Source organism: Odocoileus virginianus, chromosome 14 (genome assembly GCF_023699985.2).
Source record: "Odocoileus virginianus isolate 20LAN1187 ecotype Illinois chromosome 14, Ovbor_1.2, whole genome shotgun sequence".
Classification (NCBI taxonomy): Eukaryota; Metazoa; Chordata; class Mammalia; order Artiodactyla; family Cervidae; genus Odocoileus; species Odocoileus virginianus.
This window is the reverse complement of record NC_069687.1, coordinates 51,512,560-51,533,969: the sequence shown is the minus strand read 5'-3', so window position 1 is coordinate 51,533,969 and position 21,410 is coordinate 51,512,560. Positions and strand designations below refer to the sequence as shown.

At 37.0% G+C, this 21,410-nt stretch overlaps 1 protein-coding gene across 1 annotated transcript in view; it reads right to left on the bottom strand.

Annotated features, from left to right (window-relative positions):
* IPO11 (importin 11) overlaps positions 1–21,410 on the bottom strand; it is a 196,246-nt gene that overhangs the window by 26,341 nt on the left and 148,495 nt on the right. Inside the window, exons 28-29 of the mRNA XM_020879101.2 lie at positions 12,188–12,283; positions 6,292–6,376 (exon numbers count right to left, since the gene is read on the bottom strand). Coding sequence (XP_020734760.1) covers positions 6,292–6,376; positions 12,188–12,283 — 181 coding nt within the window. The remainder of the gene's footprint in view (positions 1–6,291; positions 6,377–12,187; positions 12,284–21,410) is intronic.

Genomic DNA, 21,410 nt, shown 5'->3' with positions numbered 1-21,410 from the left:
AGATTTGGGGTAAATTTAACATTGACTTTGAGCTCTTACTGGTTAAAGAAAGTTTTGTTCAACCCAACTTTGAAATACTTAGCATTTTTATATAGCTGGCCTTAGGTAAAGTTATGTGTCCTAGGACAGTTTTGGTTACGTCTTAGCATCACCTAAAAACCAAGATAAGGATATATTAACAGCAGTATGCCAGTCAAATGTAAAAAACAAATGCAAAAGAAAAATAGTTCATTTTGAAGATGCTACTTTATTGCCATTGTGTGGAGGTATAGAGAGACAGTTGTGTAACTACTGAAATCAGACTGACTATATTCTTTGCAGCCGAAGATGGAAAAGCTCTATACAGTCAGCAAAAACAAGGTCAGGGGCTGACTGTGGATCTAATCATGAACTCCTTATTGCAAAATTTAGACTTAAATTGAAGAAAGTAGGGAAAAACACTATTTTGGGCCACTATTTAGGCCATACAGGTATGACCTAAATCAAATCCCTTATGATTTATACAGTGGAAGTGACAAATAGATTCAAGGGATTAGATCAGATAGACATATGATGCCTGAAGATACATGGATGGAAGTTCGTAACACTGTACAGGAGGCAGTGATCAAAACCATTCCCAAGAAAGAGAAATGCAAAAAGGCAAAATGGTTGTCTGAGGAAGTCTTACAAACAGCTGAGAAAAGAAGAGAAGGGAAAGGCAAAGGAGAAAAGGAAAGATACACCCATTTGAATGCAGAGTTCCCAAGAACAGCAAGGAGAGATAAGAAAGCCTTTCTAAGTAAACAATGCAAAGAAACACAGAAAAACAATAAAATGGGAAAGACTAGAGATCTCTTCAAGAAAATCAGAGATACCAAGGGAACATTTCGTGCAAAGATGGACTCAATAAAGGACAGAAATGGTATGGACCTAACAGAAGAAGAAGATATTAAGATGAGGTGGCAAGAATACACAGAACTATACAAAAGAGATCTTGTTGAATAAAGAAAAATCAGAAGACAGGATATCTTCCATTGTCATCAAAATAAAATTTCAAAAAGACTTCACAAGAATTCTATGGACAGAGGAGCCTGGCAGGCTACAGTCTATGGGGTCACAAAGAGTTGGACACGACTGAGTGACCAACACTTACAAATTAAGTAGAGATTAAATAAAACAATTTTTGTTTTCAGTAGTAAAAAGTTATATCAAAAGATTATTTTAGTGGGACTTCCCTGGCAGTCAAGTGGTTAAGACTCCATGCTCCTAGCACAGGAGGCATGGGTTTGATCCCTAGACAGGAATTAAGAGTCTACATGCAGCATGGCATGGCCAAAAAAAAAAAAGATTATTTTAGTAATGTGAGAATAAGAGAAATGTTTTTTTCTTTTATTACTTTAAAAATGCTGCACTGCTACTGGCTCACTTATACCGTTTCCAATGACAAGTCTGCCATCATCCTTATCTCCTTCCTTCTCTATACAACGTGTCTTTAAAAAATACAGAAAACAAGGAAATCTAGTTTAAAAGCTGGGAACATACAGATACACGTTCAGTCGCTAGGCGGTGTCCAACTCCGCAATCCCATGGATCACAGCCCATCAGGGTCCTCTGTCCATGGGACTTCCCAAGCAAGAATACTGGAGTGGGCTGCCATCTCCCTTTTCAGAGGATCTTCCTGACCCAGGGATCGAACCCCACATTTCTTGCATTGGCAGGCAGACTCTTTACCACTAAGCCACCAGGAAAGCCCAAAAGCTGGGAAAGTGATTGCAAAAACAAGGATGAATTATGGGGCTTCAGATAAACGGACAAAGCAGATTTGCCAGGAGAAAAGGAACAGTTAGTAAGGAAGAAGAAAACGTTGTGATGAGAGAGAAATGTCAGAGTTCAGGATTTTGGATGAGATCAGTTCCAAGTTAAGATAAAGTCGTGATGCAGCACAAGAAGTAAAGGTGAAAAATGAAACTGGGCATGTTGAGAAAAGGCAGAAAGCTCCCAATTCATAACAGCATGCCATTTCTTTCAAGTTGAATATTAAAGAGTATTTTCAGCAATTGTATGTTACCTCAATTACTGAATGTGATAGGGTAAGGATTTACAAAAGCAGTTTAAAAATCAGAAATAACAAGATAATGAATTAATCTCACATTATTTGTGAAATAAAAATGCCTTTTTACCATGCATTTCAAGGTGCTGTGCTTGTGCTGAGTCGCTCAGTCATGTCCAACTCTTTACGACCCCATGGACTGCAGCCTGCCAGGCTCCTCTGTCCGTGGAATTTTCCAGGCAAGAATACTGGAGTGGATTGCCATGTCCTTCTCCAGGGGATCTTCCCAACCCAGGAATCGAACCGGGGTCTCCTGCATTGCAGGCAGACTCTTTACCATCTGAGCCACCAGGGAATCCCAAGAATATTGGAATGGGTAGCCTATCCCTTCTCCAGGGGATCTTCCCAATCCAGGAATCGAACCAGAGTCTCCCGCATTGCAGGCGGATTCTTTACCAGCTGAGCTATCCAGGAAGCCCACATTTCAAGGTACTGATATTTAATTAAGAAGAAGACAGTACCAAAATAGTGATAATCAAATACAACTCTGTCCCTATACTAGTTTTAGCTCTGTTGAGTTTCTCTAGAGGAAAATGGGGCAACCAAAAGAAGTATCCTAACGGTTCTCAGTGATCAGAATAGTTCAGGTAGGGTTTACACATCCCACAGCAAACCATCACTACAGTGCACCCAACTGATGTTATATTTGTACTAAAGATTTACTAAATAACATTGTGCAACTGAGAAGTGTAACCTTCCCTCCAACAATATATTCTGTACATGTAAGTAAAAGTCTGAGGAAAACTGCTAGATTTCATAGGCAGGCAAATAAGTTTTCAGGGAGAGTTGATGAGAGGAAGAAAGTTGAGGGGAGAGGGAGAAGAGGGTGGGAGGCAGAGGCAAAGGTGGAGGAAGAGGCAGTCTGTTCTCAGAAAGAAACATCAGCTACCTGTAGGCTATGATTTTCAGAGAAATCCATTCCCACAACACAGCACTTCTGTCCCTCCCTGAACCAGCAGTAGCAGCAAAGTAGACAATACTCACTCAAAGGCAATATGCAAGGTGTGCTCAGGATTTATTATATTCACTATAAGACCTAGGATTTGGTCATAAATTTACCAAAGAAGATGCAACACAACCTAACACACCATCAATTTGCTTAGCTGCATTACAGCAAAAGCAGAAGACAAATGAATGATGCTTGGACAGAGCTTTATTTGTGCTACTGGTTCTACTAGCACGAGTGAGTGAGAAGTTAGCATCATTTTAATAATGTTCAACTTATTTACACCTACCTCATTATCAATTAAAGTATCTATTAAGTATACATAAAACTAGATTATTTTTATAGAAACAGATTATTAAAATATTTCTAGGGCTTAAACTGAGAATATTTAACAGGAAAGAATGATCAAAACAGCTCTACTTACTGTATCAAATGTTATATTAACAACACTTTCTTAGGTACCATAAGGTTGCCAGAAAGCATTAATATGCTCAAAACCTAAATTTGAGAAGTTTGAACTTTTAAGTGGCTTGTATGTCACATTTCACAAAAAAGAAATTAGAAACAACTTAAAATGTTAATGTGTTAGCTAAATTCTTTATAGAAGAGAGATCATGAAACCACTGTTGTACTATAGAAGCACACAGGACAGAGAGGAAACTTAGAAATGAAATTAAATGCTTGAGCCACGTTCAATCTTCTCAGAATTAGTTTCCCCAAAACAGAAAGTACAGAGGGAGCTGGATTAAAAAAAGCACATAATCAAAGTCTGGAAAGCTTAATAGCTTTTCTGAATGGAAATTTCATCCTTTTTAAGATGAAATATAGAGAATCTTCATAAACTTATGGAAAATCATCTGGCACATTTGATATAATACTAATTATCCATCTTTCTGAATTACAGTCACCACTGGTTTACTCTACCAAAGCAGCTACTGAAATGAAGACAACACATTTTAGGGACCACTTTAAGACAATAACTACAGTAAATCAAACATTCAATTATGTAATCTTGAAATCAAGCAGCTACACTTTTTCTTCTGAGTAAATAAAAATTCCATTTTAAAATGAAGATAATCTTTGATGCTAGACTGGTGTTCTTTTGAATAGTAATTCATAATCATCTACCAGCAAATACTACCCTTTGAAATTACAACCAATATACATCTAGTTAGTTCTCAAAAAATTTCTAATGTTAAAAACTTCACAGTACAAAAAAGATGATATAATTATGGGAAAAAATACATACTTTATTCTTGTAACCTTGAAGATACACTGAAACTAATTTGGTTTGTTGCTGAAAAGTTATTGAAAAATTAGCCCTGTATTCATAATTATATTTATTCAAGGCTAAAATACATAATCTCCACACTGATCATAAATGCTATGATATTAACAGCATAAGACTAAGCTTTAAGTCTAAGACACTAGAAATCTTAAGAGATTACAATGTAAATCTACATCCAATAGCTACTGTGAAGACTAATTTCAAATAAAATCAGTCATTTTAAAAAATAAAAGTTGTTCTATAAATCAATAATACCTAAAATAAAACAATAATGATAAAATAATGAGCTCTCAAGTAAAATTTAGGATATAACAAAACTGAATCAAAAAAATTAAAGGGTTATTTCTAAAACTATGTTCTTATACTGCTCTTTGAGATAATATTTCATTTACACTCAAAATAGTTAGAATTGAAATCTCTACCCTATAATGTCATGAAGCACTCTATATGTAAAAAAAGATCTGAGCAGATCAATATGCAAAAAGTAGATCTAACCAGACTAAGCATGTTATTAAAGTATACAAAAAGCTGATGACTAAAAGGAACCAGGATACCTATCATTCATTTACAAGGACAGAATCTTATTAAGAAAAATGCTATCATATTTTTCTATAACATCAATTATATATTCAAAGTTTAAAAAAGCAAGAGGAAAGATAAAGCATTATGTTATACCAAAAGGCTGTCATCATTCTAAATGCAGAAAATACATTATTCATGTATTTAGGATACTACTTAGCAGTCTCATTTCACAGGAGAATTATTTCCAGAGGTACACTCACAACTGAAAACTTCACTGGGATTCTATATATTGGGGAAGGAAAGTAACAGTATTAAGAGCTAAAAAAAAAAAAACCACACACAAATAATTTTTTAGCTCACTGCCGTTGGAATTTGCTAATCCAATTTCCCCCTCATTTCTTAGAAGAGAAAACAGTTCTCAAGAGACAGTGTGACTTGATCAAGGTCATAATTAACAACATAAACAGGACCAGCATTCAGGTTTTACAAATTCTTGAATATTGTCCTTTCTTCTACACTAGTGCTAGGGAGATGACACCTAGCATAAAAACAAAATAAAATGGATTAAACTCAAACGCAGTTTCAAAGAAGTCTGTCAGAACAGTGAGTGCAGTATCAGCTATACACTGAGGATGAAATTCTTTGAGGGTTAATGTGAGATAATTCAGGAGGTGAATATCATGAGTAGACTAAAATAATGATACCCAACATTAACTACTAGGTGCTCAGCATTATCTCATGACCATTTTATATATTAATTTATTTATTCTACTTTAGAGGTAGATAGCGCTGGTGTTCTTAACTGCAAATGAGGATAGAGGCACAATGAAGTTAATATTTGGTAAGGTCAGGAGACTAGAGCAGATTCCAAGAGAAAAAGGAGAAAAAATTTATTTATGTACCTGTTTTATATTCATGTGTCAGAGTATTTACAAATTTATGATTATAAATAACTCTTTTCTTATCAGATTCTTATAGTAAGAGTTATGGTTTTCAAAACAACCTAGCAATTAATTTAAAGGCATTCTTATAAAGACTTATATTTCAAAAAACAATTCATTACAAGATCCATGAACTAACAGGGAAAAAGGAAATGTTAATAAATCTCAAAACAGAAGAATGAGCATTACGATTGAAGTAAGGGTTGAGGGTCACATTGTTCTTATAAGTAAAGGAGTAAGTCTTCTGCTAAGACAAGAAACAATTATTTCAGATCTAGAGTTAAACTCAAGTTCCTGCACTAAGAATACAATTTATCTGTTTTAGAAGTACACCCAAAACTTCAAAATCAGTTATTTTACATTAATTCTGCAACAAGGGATGGACTAATGGATGGAGGGATGGATTGATAGATGGAAGAACGGACCACCAAGTATCTTCAAACCTCCAGAATATAATGATGATATATGGTTTTCCCAGATTTTAGAAGCTCCTTTTGTAACTTACCATCTTTTTCCTCTTATCCTGTTCTGTGGGTGGTTCTTCATCTTCTGTTACTTTCGGTTCTTCAAGATGAGACATTAACATACAGCTGCAATTAAAAAAAAAAGGTTTTAAATAAAAAAAGTCTATAACATACATTTTTCATTGAGCATTTTGCTTGAATATTTAGGTAATAAATCATAAGAAATTTATTATAGGAAACTTTTGAACCATAAACCACAAAAGCAAGGTGTACCTTTTATAATCTTTCTAAAAATGATATGCCAAAACCTTTGACTGTGTGGATCACAATAAACTGTGGAAAATTCTGAAAGAGATGGGAATACCAGACCACCTGACCTGCTTCTTGAGAAACCTGTATGTAGGTCAGGAAGCAACAGTTAGAACTGGACATGGAACTTCAGACTGGTACCAAATAGGGAAAGGAGTAGGTCAAGGCTGTATATTGTCACCCTGCTTATTTAACTTCTATGCAGAGTACATCAGGAGAAACACTGGGCTGGAGGAAGCACAAGCTGCAATCAAGATTGCTGGGAGAAATATCAATAACCTCAGATATGCAGATGACACCACCCTTATGGCAGAAAGTGAAGAAGAACTAAAGAGCCTCTTGATGAAAGTGAAAGAGGAGAGTGAAAAAGTTGGCTTAAAGCTCAACATTCAGAAAACTAAGATCACGGCATCCGGTCCCATCACTTCATGGCAAATAGATGGGCAAACAGTGGAAACAGTGACTGACTTTATTTTTTTGGGCTCCAAAATCACCGCAGATGGTGACTGCAGCCATGAAATTAAGAGACGCTCACTCCTTGGAAGGAAAGTTATGCCCAACCTAGACAGCATATTAAAAAGCAGAGACATTACTTTGCCAACAAAGGTCTGTCTAGTCAAGGCTATGGTTTTTGCAGTAGTCATGTATGGATGTAAGAATTGGACTATAAAGAAAGCTGAGCACCGAAGAATTGATGGTTTTGAACTGTGGTGTTGGAGAAGACTCTTAAAAGTCCCTTGGACTGCAAGGAAATCCAACTAGTCCATCCTAAAGGAGATGAGTCCTGGGTGTTCATTGGAAGGACTGATGTTGAAGCTGAAGCTCCAGTACCCTGGCCACCTGATGTGAAGAGCTGACTCATTGGAAAAGACCCTGATATTGGGAAAAATTGAGGGCAGGAGGAGAAGGGGACGACAGAGGATGAGATGGTTGGATGGCATCACTGACTCGATGGACATGGGTTTGGGTGGACTCTTGGAGTTGGTGATGGACAGGGAGGCCTGGCATGCTGCAGTTCATGGGGTAGCAAAGAGTCGGACACAAGTGAGCAACTGAACTGAACTAAACTGAAAAATGATACTTACAAACACATAATTAAAATTAATACTTCTTTTACCATTAATCTTCATAGGTCTAGATTATTATATGTTTCATAATAGTAACAATAATTTGAACAGTGACATCTTTAAAACACTATTAATTATGTAACAGTCTACTTTGTGCTCCAAATGACATTACCATGCTATGAAGAACTTGTCCCTGATGGCACTGCAGGACAGTTACAGACCATTTTATTTTGATTATCTGCATCACTGCTCTTTACATTAGCAGAGATAAGATAGCTTCCTATTCAGTCAACACTGGTTCCAGGGAGACAAAATGAATACTGTCTAGTGAATCAAGTTAAAAGAACGAACTTTACTGTTCCTAATTTAGAACAGAATTCAGTAATTTATCAGTTCTTAACCAACGAAAAACTGTGGCAAAGAAAGCTTGCTTTCTGTTATGTTTTGTAGCAAGTATACATGAAGGGCATTTCTTGACTTAGTTATAAATACCCTTCGATTCAGGGTTAAAGATAAGTGCCAAAACCAGAAACTTGATCACACTCACTCTTGTAGGGCATATGAATGTCCTTTTCTTCTTATCCCCCATCATTAAAAAATTAATTTTTTAAACAACTGTCTCTGACCCAGTCAGTCCACTTGATAGAATCAAATACTAAGAACCTTAAACTGGAAATCGGAAACTCTGAAAAACAGCAAGAGCTCAATCTCTAACTCACTTCATGGCTTTAGTCTTTTGGAGCTGCAATGCTTTTGTCCACCATAATGTACAGGTGACTCTTCAACAACACAAGTTTGAACTGCAGGGGTCCACTTACACCTGGATTTTTTTCCTATAAAAAATACCATCGGGGACTTCCCTGGTGTCCAGTGATTGGGAATCTGCCTGCCAACGCAGGGGACACAGGTTCGATCCCTGATCCGGAAGGATCCCACATGCCGCAGAGCAACTAAGGCCATGCCCCACAACTGAACCCGTACTCTAGGGCCCACAAGCTGCAACTACCGAGCCCATATGCTGCAACTACTGAAGCCCAGGCACACAAAGAGCCCACGCTCCACAGCAAGAGAAGCCACCGCAATGAGAAGCCCACACACAGCCATGAAGAGTAGTCCCCCTCACTACAACTAACGAAAGCCTGCATGCAACAGTAAAGACCCAGCACAGCCAAAAATGATTAATTAAAAAAATACTACAGTATTACACGATCCATGGTTGGTTGAATCCGAGGACATGGAACCAGATGAACTGTCGGTAAAGATGGCCAACTATAAGGTTTACTTGGGTTTTCACAGTCACAGAGGGTGGATGCCCCCTAACCCCTGCATTGTTCAATGGTCAACTAGTTGGCCAAATAACTCTAGCACGAAGTTGGAAAATTATGACATTATCTCAACTCAAAAGGTATTTAATAAAGTGAAAAGTCTAGGAAAAGTTTCAATTCTATTTTGTATTAGAACTGAATAATAAGATGGAGTTCCTTCACATTAGCTCTCTGAAGTCTGCTGCAGACTTGAATTGTAATCGTGATGAATCTGGATCTCCATGGAAGTAAGTTTCATACTGTATCAAATTATTTCACTACATTTCAAAATCTAACTTACTTGTACAGTGAAAAGCTCTCTGTTCTCCCTTCCCTAAAGATTTATTAATAATAAAGTATACTCTGGATATAAATATACACATTTTTGTCAGAGGGTGGGATATTTGTACTTTGCAATTCTGAAAACTGCATTCATTTGGGTCTCTGAAAGGTGGAAAGTGAAAAAAAAATTGAAAAGCCCAAAGCTGAAATTTTCTCCTGCAGGAGAATCCTCAAGTAAAAGTCAAAAATCTAATTTTGTTGACAAAGATTAAAGATAGGGAATCATGTTTTACACAAAAAGCAAGGTGAAAATTAATAGAATTTTACTAAGCTAAAAGATATGGACTGTGAGTACAATAAAAGTAATTGTAATAAAATTATAATAACAACAGCTTAAAATAGGGACAACTAACATGTAAGCATAGGCAGCCACCCCTCACATTCTACACTCATTCACTAAATACATCAAGGCACTCTAGCTGGCTAACTCAGAATCTTTCCCAACAATAAACTCCAACCAGCCAAACACAACCAACAGCATTAGCATGCAATATGAAATTATTATTTCTGGCTTAAAGATACAACGTTTATTTAATCTATAGAAACCCACTTCTTAAGGAGATAAGAAAACTAGAACTGATGCTATTCCATTGGTCTCTGCAGTGGACACTTAGGTTGCCTGTATAATAGTCCTCCTTCCTAACAGAGCCCTGAACTTGTCAGTTATCCTCCTGTTCCATGTCCACCATAAGGTTCAGAAAAAGTTGATCTGAGCCCTAACGCCAGTGGCTCAGTAAGAAATCAAGGAAATCCTATTCCCCTGGTTGATGACTGCTTTCAACAGGAGTATGTTTAAGAAATTCTAGCCAATTAGACATGGAAGGAAATCTGATGAAATGATTTCTAGAACAGTGCCCTATGATGTTAAAATGACACGAGGAAAAAGATGACTACTTGGCTGGCACTGGCAGTGTCATGAACTGTAATGTCTAGAACTACTTTCTGACAATGAGGGTAAGTAGCCTACATATGAAGTTAATGTGTTGAGGGGATGGAGTAGGAAGAACTGGGTCTTTAAGGTACTGTGCGGTCACGAATAGCTACTCCGAGAGCCTCCCACTCACATCCATGTGTGCTAAGTCGCTTCAGCTGTGTCAGACTCTTTGTGATCCTATGGACCGCAGCCTGCCAGACTCCTCTGTCCATGGGATTCTCCAGTCATGAATGCTGGAGTGGGTTGCCATGCCCTCCTACAGGGGATCTTCCCAACCCAGGGATCAAACCTACATCTCTTAGGTCTCCTGCATTGCGAGGTGGGTTCTTCACCACTAGCGCCACCTGAGAAACCCTCTCTCACCTGCAATTTTTTTTTTATTGTTAAAGTCAGCTGACTCAGGGGTTTCTCTTACCTGCAGCTGAAAGTCGTTTTACAGTCCCTTATGTAAGTATCACAAAAGTATCATCAAAAATTCACTTCTTGATTCAGGGCAAGAAACAATCTCCCTCTCTTGATACACCTACTCCCTTCTACATGATAACAGGAACCAGGTAATTCCAAATGCTTCTCTTTGCCCTGGTAGGTAGTAAAGTCAAGGCTGTTTTACACCTGGATGGCATGTTTCACCATTCAAGATTTCTTGTTTAAATTCCTTCAATCCCATATTAATAGTTTTCAGTCACAAAGAGCAGGTGCTTTTCTTATTCACTGCCTCAAATCCTCTTATAACCACTAAATTGAACATATGCAACTAACTAAAAGCTGTATGTCAGTAGTACAGATAAAGTGCCATGAAGGAACAGAAAGTGAAAGTGTCAGTTGCTCCGTTAGCCCTGTCTGAGTCTTTGTGACTCCAAGAACTATAGCCCACCAGGCTCCTCGTCCATGGGATTTCCCAGGCAAGAATACTGGTGTGCGTAGCCATGCCCTTCTCCAGAGAATCTTCCCAACCCAGGGATAGAACCCAGGTTTCCTACACTTCAGGCAGATTCTTTACCATCTGAGCCACCAAGGAGCAGAAAAGGAAGCAATGAATTTTTACTGAGATTATGGAAAGGAATCTAGAAGTAGGTATTTAGTACACAGGGCAATGCTGAGCGCATGACCTGCCAAGGAGAAGAAATGTTCTGAGTCAAAGGAAATGGCATTCCTTTGGCAATCAATAAACTCATATAACAGTGCTACACGATTTGTGCTTGGTTGAATCCACAGACACAGAATTTCAGACATAAAGGGTCAACTGTAAGGTTATATTTGGAGTTTCAACTGTGAAGAGGGTTGGTGCCCCAAATCCCTATCCGCCCTGTACAAGGATCAACTGAAATTTTAGTACTCTTTTGGAACTAGCCAAGTACCATGTGACCCTCTACTATTGTAGAGGTGCCAGTGATGCTTCAGCCAGTCAAAAACAAATATAGGATGCTAATCCACTCCCCTTTTTCTCCATAACTTGCCTGAAGAGCCAGGGAACACTGTTAGTGGAAAAAAAGAACATATTCAAAATATTTTGAAAGACAAGATCAGGCATATTCAGGGTGGTATGCCTAGTGGGATGGGGTAGGAGGTGGGAGGGGGGTTCAACAACATATGTATACCTATGGCTGACTCATGTTGACGTATGTAGAAAACAACACAATATTGTAAAGCAATTATCCTTCAATTAAAAATAAATTAATTTAAAAATCTTAAAAAGGGAATTTATATGACAAAATACACTTGCAATATTTTTTTAAAACCTAATGTGAAGACATAAAATGATTGACTAGACCAAAGAACCCCAATTCAAAATTTCACTATAAAAAAATTTAGCTTATCTCAAGATGAAACAATATTACAAGCAAAATAACAAAGTTTTCTTTTATAAAGAAAAAATTTAAAAGCTGCCATATGATGCTTACATGGTTATGATAAAGAAAAATACTGTAGAGTATAATTAATTACCACAGTTCAAGTGCAATTAATTAAATGATACACCTACTCTTTATAAGTTCCCGTTTCAGGATCTTCGGTCATGACGTCATGTAGGCCCTCCACTGAGATGTTTATAATACCACAGAATTTATCCTGGATAACACTAGAATACAAGAAAAGCAAAACATGTTGAAATGGATTATTTCAACAGATAATTGCTTTTTTCCCTCCTAATTATCCTCTTGAACATGAAGATAAATTTTAGTGTGAAAGTATAAATGAAACTTTCAAAATATATTTCTTAAAGCAAATATTGTACTTTGCATATTACATTAAAATTTTCTTTCACTAGATTACCAGTATGCTTAAATACTTACGTGGATAGATTAGATGGGAAAGAAATACTTTAACATTCTTTATTATGATAGTCTTACGTTAATGTTATAACTAAAAAGATAAAGGTACAAAATGTTGAAGCCATAGACTGTGAAAAAATATCTGTAAAACAAACATCTGATGAAGATCCTGGCTCTGAAAACTCAGACAATAAATAACTAAATTTAAAAACGTGGCAAAAATTTGAAGATACTTCCCCATGTAAGACATACAGATGGCATATGAGCACTTGAAAAAATGCTCAATATCATTCATTAGTCACAAAAGAAATGCAAATTAAAACTGTAATGAGATTTTAATAAAAAGTAAAAATGATGAAGACTGACAATACCAAGTGCTGGCAAGAATGAGAAACAATAGGGCCTCTCATACAGTCCAGTAAGAATACACATCCATTTTGGAAAGAACATTCACAATTTTTATAAAGTTAAATATTCCATACATGTAAGCAACCTCATTCCTAGGTATTTACCCAAGACCAAAACAGTATTCTCAGAACTGTATGTGAATATTTATAGTAGCTTTATTCATAATCCCAAACTACAAATGATCCGAATGTCCAACAACTAACAAACGGATAAACTGTGGGTCACTTGTCCAACAGAACAATCAGCAATAAAATAAAAGGAAACAAACTAGAGATACATGCAACAAGTTGGAAAAAAAAAATCTCAAAAAACATTATGCTAAGAAAAACAGATTTGAAAGGCTATATACTGCATGACTTCATTTATGTATGTGACTTTCTGGAAAGGCAAAATTACTTAATCAGTGGTTGTCAGGCAAAGGGACCACAAGGGAACTTTTGGGGTGATGGTTACATACTGTACCTTTTTTTTTCTTCCATACTGTACCTTGAGTGAGGTAATGTTATATACTGTGTATATCTGTCAAAACTGTATGCTTATGAGGTTTTACTCTATGTGAACTATACCTTAATAAGCCTGACTTTAAAAAAGGAGAAGTATATAACCATCCACTGGTACACAAAAGTATGCTATTTGAATTTTAGAATAATTTAAAATTTTAAATTATTTAACTCTTTTCTCCAGAGAACTCATAGTATCATTCCTGCATGGGACATATCATGTTTCTCAAACTGCATTAATAAGCATAATTAAGTTTTAAAATATTCAGTAAAGTAGTTCCCAAAGTCAACCCAGTTTGGGTAATGTTCCCGCCTCTGTAAAGTCAAAATCATTTGTCTGTACTCTCAAGTGTGATCAGATTTTAGAGAACTAAATCAACAGATCAGCAAAATAATAAAAAGTTGATATCACTGTTACATTTTAATGTGTATATAACAGCCTATTGAAATAGTATATATTTTTGATATCACTATATATCCTTCACATAAGAACTAAAAATCCTCTCTCCACTCCACCAGGCCACCCCTCTAGGTCATACAACTGATTCACACTGTTCTACAGCAGAAGCTAACACAACTCTAAAGCAGTTATGGGCTTCCCAGGCGGCGCTAGTGGTAAAGAACCTGCCTTCTAGTGCAGGAGACGTAAGAAACATGGGTTCAGTCCCTGGGTCGGGAAGATCCCCTGGAGAAGGAAACAGCAACCCACTGCAGTTATCTTTGCCTGGAGAATTCCATGGACAGAGGAGCCTGGCAGGCTACAGGCCATGGGGTCACAAAGAACCAGACACAAATGAAGCAACTTGGCATACAGCACAAAGCAGTTACACTCAAATTTTAAAAAACTAATAAAGTGAAGGAAAAAAAAAACTAAAAAAAAAAAAAATCTCTAAAGAAACACACAGTTTGCCTTATGTGGTTCAGTGAGAAACATCTTAGAAAAAGGTATTGGAGCCAGTAGACACATGAAAAGATGCTCAACACTGCTAATTATTAGAGAAATGCAGATCAAAACTACAAAGAGGTATCTCCTCATACCAGTCAGAATGGCCATCATCAAAAAGTGTACAAATAAGAAATGCTGGAGAGGATGTAGAAGAAAAGGAACCCTCCCACACTGTTGGTGGGATGTAACTTGGTGCATCCACTATAGAGAACAGTGTGAATGTTTCCTAAAAATCAGAAAATGGAGTTAACTCTATGATCCAGCAATCCCATTCTGGGCATAAATCCAGAAAAGATGAAAACTCTAATTCAAAAAAACACAAGCTCCACAAAGTTCAAAGCAACATAATTTACATTAGCCAAGACAAGGAAACAACTAAATATCCATCTGCAGACAAATGGATAAAGAAGATGAGGTTTATATACACGCATACACATATACACACATTGGGATACTACTCAGGCATAAAAAGGAATGAAATAATACCACTTGCAGCAACATGGATGGACTGAGAGATTATCTTGTTAAGTGAAGTAAACTAAACAGAGAAAGACAAATATTATATGATATCACTTAATATGTGAAATCTGAAAAAATGATATAAAATAACTTATCTATGAAACAAATAGACTCAAAGACATTGGAAACAAACTTATGGATACCGAAAAGGAAGGTGGGGTAGGATAAATTAGGAACTTGGGGTTAAGAGATATATATTAGTATATATGAAGTAGATTATCAAGAAGGACCTACTGTATAGCATAGGAAACTATATTCAGTATCTTGTCAAAATCTACAATGGAGAAAAATCTGAAAAAGAACACAACACACACACACACTACACACGCACACACATGTGGGCTTCCCAGGTGGCTCAGTGGTAAAGAATCTGCCTGTTAATGCAGGAGACTGGGGTTCTTTTTCTGGGTTGGGAAAATCCCTTGGAGAAGGAAACGACAACCCACTCCAGTAATACTGCCTGGAAAATCACATGGACAGAGGAGCCTGATGGGCTGCAGTCCATGGGGTCACAAAAAGAGCCAGACATGACTTGGCCACTAAAACAACAATAAATCATACTGATCACTGCTGGAGCTACCAGCATGGACACACATGGAGAGGGTAAGAAGACATATCTTTGCCATAATTAGAAAATAACGCAGTTCTACATAATCAGGCCTCAATTCAGATATGCACATTTATGGAATGAGCTGAAAACAGATTACGATAATCAAACTGTAACATGGACAAGATAAACTTTTGAATACACAGTTATTGCCAAAAGCGGTAACTTCATCCCTTTCTCATAAATGAGGAGACTGTTTAGCTGACACTGTTGGAATCAGAATAAAGCTTGAAGAGTTCTGACAGAAATTTAACGGGTTTAGGAACCTGAGGTTTACAGAAAGCCAAAAAGTAGAATTAGTGAATGACTGACAAAAAGAAGTGTCAAAATCTGCCAGAAGATGGGATGAGGATATTCCCAGAAGCAGACTGGACACAGGCCAGAGGATACAGGTCCAACCTCTACCCTGCCTGCACACACCAGTCAGAAGAAAGACTTGTCCTGGCCCGTGGCTTACTCAGGCTTCGAGAAGTCAGTCAAGTGACCATCGGGATTCACTCCTTCTTCCCTCCCCTGCCTGCAGATGAATTTCTAGTTCTACCAAGAGAAGTTTGGACAGACGCCTGTCTTGTAGGGGTAAAGAACTGAGGTGAGGCAACCTCAGTCAGTCTGTCATTTTTCTTTTTCACTAAAATGTGACCCATGCTGTACAGAAAAGGACACAAGAGGCAGAGATCTAGCTGGGGGAAAGTGAAAAGTGAAAGTGAAGTAGCTCAGTCGTGTCTGACTCTTTGCGACCCCATGTACCGCAGCCTACCAGGTTTCTCCATCCATGGGATTTTTCAGGCATGAGTACCAGAGTGGGTTCATTTCCTTCTCCAGGGAATCTTCCCGACCCAGGGATCAAACCCTGGTCTCTCGCATTGCAAGCAGATGCTTGCCAGGGGAGGGGACGGTTAATTCCAGTAGACAAAAGGAAACCATGCTCACTCTGGAGTATCTATTAGGTACCAGAGGAGAGTGAGGCTTGGATTTCAAGAGGGAAAAAGACTATGGTCCAGAGTACAAAGGTATGTAATTTGGCTTTGAATGAAAAGAGTTGATTCTAGAAAAGGAGAAGTACTGAAGAAAAAGACTCTATGCAGTATTTGTATGTGTGAGTGTGCTCAGTCGGGTCCGAGTCTTTGTGATCCCGTGGACCACACCCTGCCAGGCTCCTCTGTCCATGGGATTTCCAGGTAAGAATACTGAAGTGGCTTGTCATGCCCTCCTCCAGGGGATCTTCCCAATCCAGGGATCAATGTCTTTTGCATTAGCAGGCAGATTCATTACCACTAGTGCCACCTGGGAAGCCCACATTTAGGGATCAGTAAAAGGAGAAGTTATGTATCTTCAGAGCATTCAAATTCAAAAAAGCACTCAGAAGGATGCAACTCAATTATCATTCATTAAGCAGTTTGGGAAAAGAACCCCAAAATAATGGGGTAACAAAAAAGCCAGAAGAGGCTTGTACTTTCCTGGCATACAGAACAGATATTTAAAGAAGCACTATGAAGTTCTAGTTTCTTTTTCTCCTTTTTGAAGTATTACAGAAATGTTCCCTCCAAATGTGTAAAATGTAACACTTTAAAAAGAAGCATTTAAAGTAAAAATTTTATACAGTATTCTATACGAAGTTTTGAATATCAGGCATTTGCTTTCCTTTTTATTCACACAATTCTCTCTCAATGCTGTATTTTATAAATTAAGAATCTTGTTTTCTGTAATACACAATCTTTCTGAATTACATGCTTTAAAATGTAATTGGACATCTAAAATGAAAACAATCAAAGGAGCTGTAAACCAGGAATCAAACAGCAATGGGTTTGGTAGAAGAGAGAGGAGAAAAGTCATTGTATTTAGATAATCTTATACACATTATTTCTTTAAACACAACAAGCCAAGAACTAGGTATTATACTATTTTTGTTCAAACAAACAAATAAAACCCTGATAGCTGATTATTAAAGCCAAAACTTTATCTTAGTGTAGTCCCATGAGCAGACTTCAGAAGACTGGCTTACTGAGTATTAAAAGCAGGTGGATTTACACCCAGATATCAATTAACTTGGGCTTCCCAAGTGGAAAGTGAAAAGTGAAAACGTTAGTCACTCAGTCATGTCCAACTCTGTGACCCCCACGGACTGTAGCCCACCAGGCTTCTCTGTCCATGGAATTTTCCAGGCAAGAATACTAGAATCAGTAGCCACTCCCTTCTCCAGGGATCTTCCCAACCCAGGGACTGAACCCAAGCCTCTCATACTGAAGACAGATTCTTTACCATCGGAGTCACCAGGGAAGAATCTGCCTGCCAACGCAGGAGACACAAGAGATATGAGTCTAATCCCTGGGCCAGGAAGATCCCCTGGAGTCCCTTAGGGTAACATTATGCATCATGTGAATACATAACAAATAATCACGGGAACTTATGATCCCCAAAGCTCAAAAACTGCCCTCCCTTGTTTTATAAACAATATTATTTTTACTTATTTCTTTTTTCAATTACAAGTATGGGTAACTAAGTTGCAGATAACATATTACAACTGATTCAATCTACACCAGATATGAGGCAGAAAACAGAACAGAAAGTCGCTGTATTGAATGAAACCTATGTCTGAAACATTCATCTTAGATAATGCAAAGAATGTTTAACATTAAGGATGAAAAAAGACAATAAGATTAAAACTGAAGGGCAAGAAGTATAAGTAATCTTCCTTTTTACTTATCACATTTTTCTTATTATACATATTTGGTTGATACATTAATTTATTTGCACAGACCAGAGTTACATCTACATTACAGAAAAAAAACAGGCCTTTTTAAACATCTGCTTGTTTTGTATATATGTGTGTATATACATTACACACACACACACACACACAAACATTAAATAAATAGGTGAGAACATGAAAAATTTTACTCAGTAGGTAAAGATCACCTGATCATTGAAAACAATTCCACTTTTTAGTAAACTGTCTTTTTTAGTCAAATGCACAGGAGTGAAACTACAGCTCTTAATCTTAGTATTTCCTAGACATATGACATTTTGAGGTTATTGTCTGGGTATATAAAAGTACCTACAGAATATGTGAATTGCAGAAACTTCATGGAAAGTGATTTTTTTTCCTTACTGTTGAAAACTGCACAAAACTAAAAAAAAAAAAAAAAAAAAAAAAAATCCTTCTTTCTTGTGTTTTTCACCCAACTTAAAAAAATTATGGTGGCTTAAAACTATTTCTGTCCATTTATATCATTACACACTCAATGACAGGTGTTCAGAAAACAAAATACCCCAAAAAAGATAATGCAAAATTCTTAATCCCAAAGGCACAAATCAAAAAAAAATTCTAATATTTATCTGGTTACCCAAACAATAAGTAACAGACTAAATGTGAACAGGACTCTAGTTTCTTTTCACTTGTCCAACTTTTATTAGTAATTTTCTAGTGAGCACTTCACACTTCTAGTTTTTAAATTAACTTATTCATCAGCATAGACCATGTGTCTCAAATAGCTTCTCAATGTGGTGAATTTACATACTTAACATCACATCTTCATCCCCTTGGGCCCTGGAGAAAAACAGGTATTCAGGAACACATTTACAAGAACACAAAATTTAAATTATCTGTTCTGAACAGTTCTACAACCTAAAGTTGATGATTTAAGTTTTTCATAGTAGCAAGCCCAAGAAAGAAACCAGAACTTTAGTCACTTTAAAATTTTCTCTGCTCTAACTAGATCACAACTTGTACACTGCACCTAATAATATTTGAACTCACATTAAATCCTAAGTTAGAGGGTGGATGAACTTAGGGTAATTTAAGAAAATAAATACGTTTTTAAGCATTAAAAGCCACAACCAAATAAAATATTCTCTAAAGTGTACTTTTCTGCTTATATTAACAAGTCTAAGTAAAGAACAGCTTATTGAAAAAAAAAAAAGGAAAAAGCCCTGATATGTCGGTCTTATTCCAGAATTCCTACCACACCAGAAGCTATACATTTACACTAAAATCAGGTCCCCCCTCCTCTATTTTCCAGGACCTAGGCTAAAAATATGTCTGTCACTTAAATGGAAACATACATCTTTCTACACAGTTAATTCTCTTCATGGTCAGGTGAAAAGTGACCACTGACAAATGTTAGCAAGGAAATAGGATAATTCACTAAGTTATTAGTGAAATGTGGAAATTCACTAAGTTATTTAAAAATAAAAGTTTATACCCAACAATTATCCTTACAAAGACTTTCATATTATAAACCATTCTCCCATTGTATGTGTGTGTGCTCAGTAGTGTCTAACCCCATGGACTGTAGCCCTCCAGGTCTTCTGTCCATGGAATTTTCCAGGCAAGAATATTTCCTACTCCAGGGGATCTTCCCAACCCAGTGATCAAACCCACGTCTCTTGCATCTCCTGCATTGGTAGGCAGATTTTTTTTACCACTAGTGCCACCTGGGAGGCTCATGTTATAAACCATTCTCCCACTTAACTTTTTTTTAATGAGTGCAGAGAGGTGGGGGTGGAAAACAAGCCATTTTCTTTAAGAAAATAAGAAATAACTACAATGATCTGTGTGTAGTGGGATGGGCAGAAACTGCCATATTACATGATTTTCAACAGGAAGACTATGCTTTAAGAAATACTGTTCAATGAAGATATACTAAAGTTCCATAAAAAGGAGATGATCAATGACTGGTAAAGAACCATTTGGAAAAGACATTAGGGTGAAAAAACCTAACCAATACTTGTTTTCAATGCTTATAGGAATCACTTGACAAACTGGTTCTCGTGTTTTTCTTTTTTTTTTTTTAAGTAATATAAAAGAATTGAATAGACTTGATAATTATGGACGCATGACCTCACCATCAAAAATGTTTTTAAAAACTATATTTGAGATGGTGTAATACTGAAAAAAGCAGGCCCATTATCTTGTTAATAGTGCTCCCTAAATGTGAAGTCATGAACAATCTAGATAATAATGATACAACTGATTCATATCCCTCCCCACCCACTTATGGCCCCATCAGTAAGTCCAGTAACATAAAAGAAAAATACAAGTTTTAATGAGAAATGAAACAGGCCTTCTAAAGAGAAAAAAAAATTATTATTATTTTGTGGGTGATGCATATAAACAAAGTCTAACTTGTAAAGAGAACAACCTTCTCTTTGGTTTCACCTACCCCATTCTCTTTACTCCTAGTCCAGAGCGGCACAACACATTACAAGTCCATGCATATGTTTTTCGGTCTGGCCTAGTAACAGAAGACAAGCCAAGAAGTGGGAAGAACAGAAGTGCAACAGGATGGGGGGAGGACCTGCGCAGTCAACTTGGTGGGTAGGAAGACCTAATATCAAAGCTGATTTTCAGAGCCTTGGAAAAGGTTTCCAGGCTTCCCCCACTCCCCCGCCCCCTACCCCCACCATTTTCACAACCCTTAAAAACAAACATGACAAATTTTGCTGTTTCTGTTGTGGTGTGGGTAAGATAATGGAGTAAAAATCTCCTAATTACATATGGGTCCCCCTCTACCTTAAAGCTTAAACACTTGGCTATCTCTATAATCCTCAAGTTTAAGAATAGTCCACATATATGTTGTATTTGAATGTTCTATTTCTTGACCTAAGTGGTGACTCAAAACAGGTCTATTTTGTTCTGTATGTGGTTTGTAAATGAACAGAAGTTTTCTAAAATGTTGCCTGTAATCTTAAAACAAATATTTTCCAAAAACCTAACATACGATTTATCCCCCGTCTGTCACTCCTCAGCCAATCACCAAGGCACCTTGCAAAGTAGCTCTAGAATCCCTCCATCCTCTCTGCCAATACCCTGGTCCAGGGCTCCAGCATCTCTCTCCTGGATTAATGATTCAGATTAATCCTGGTTCTAGTCTTGTTACTTCCAGAAACAGTGCACTTCAGTTTGTATTTGCCAAATGCTAAATGTTTAAAAGAAGCACTGAATGTGTCACCAA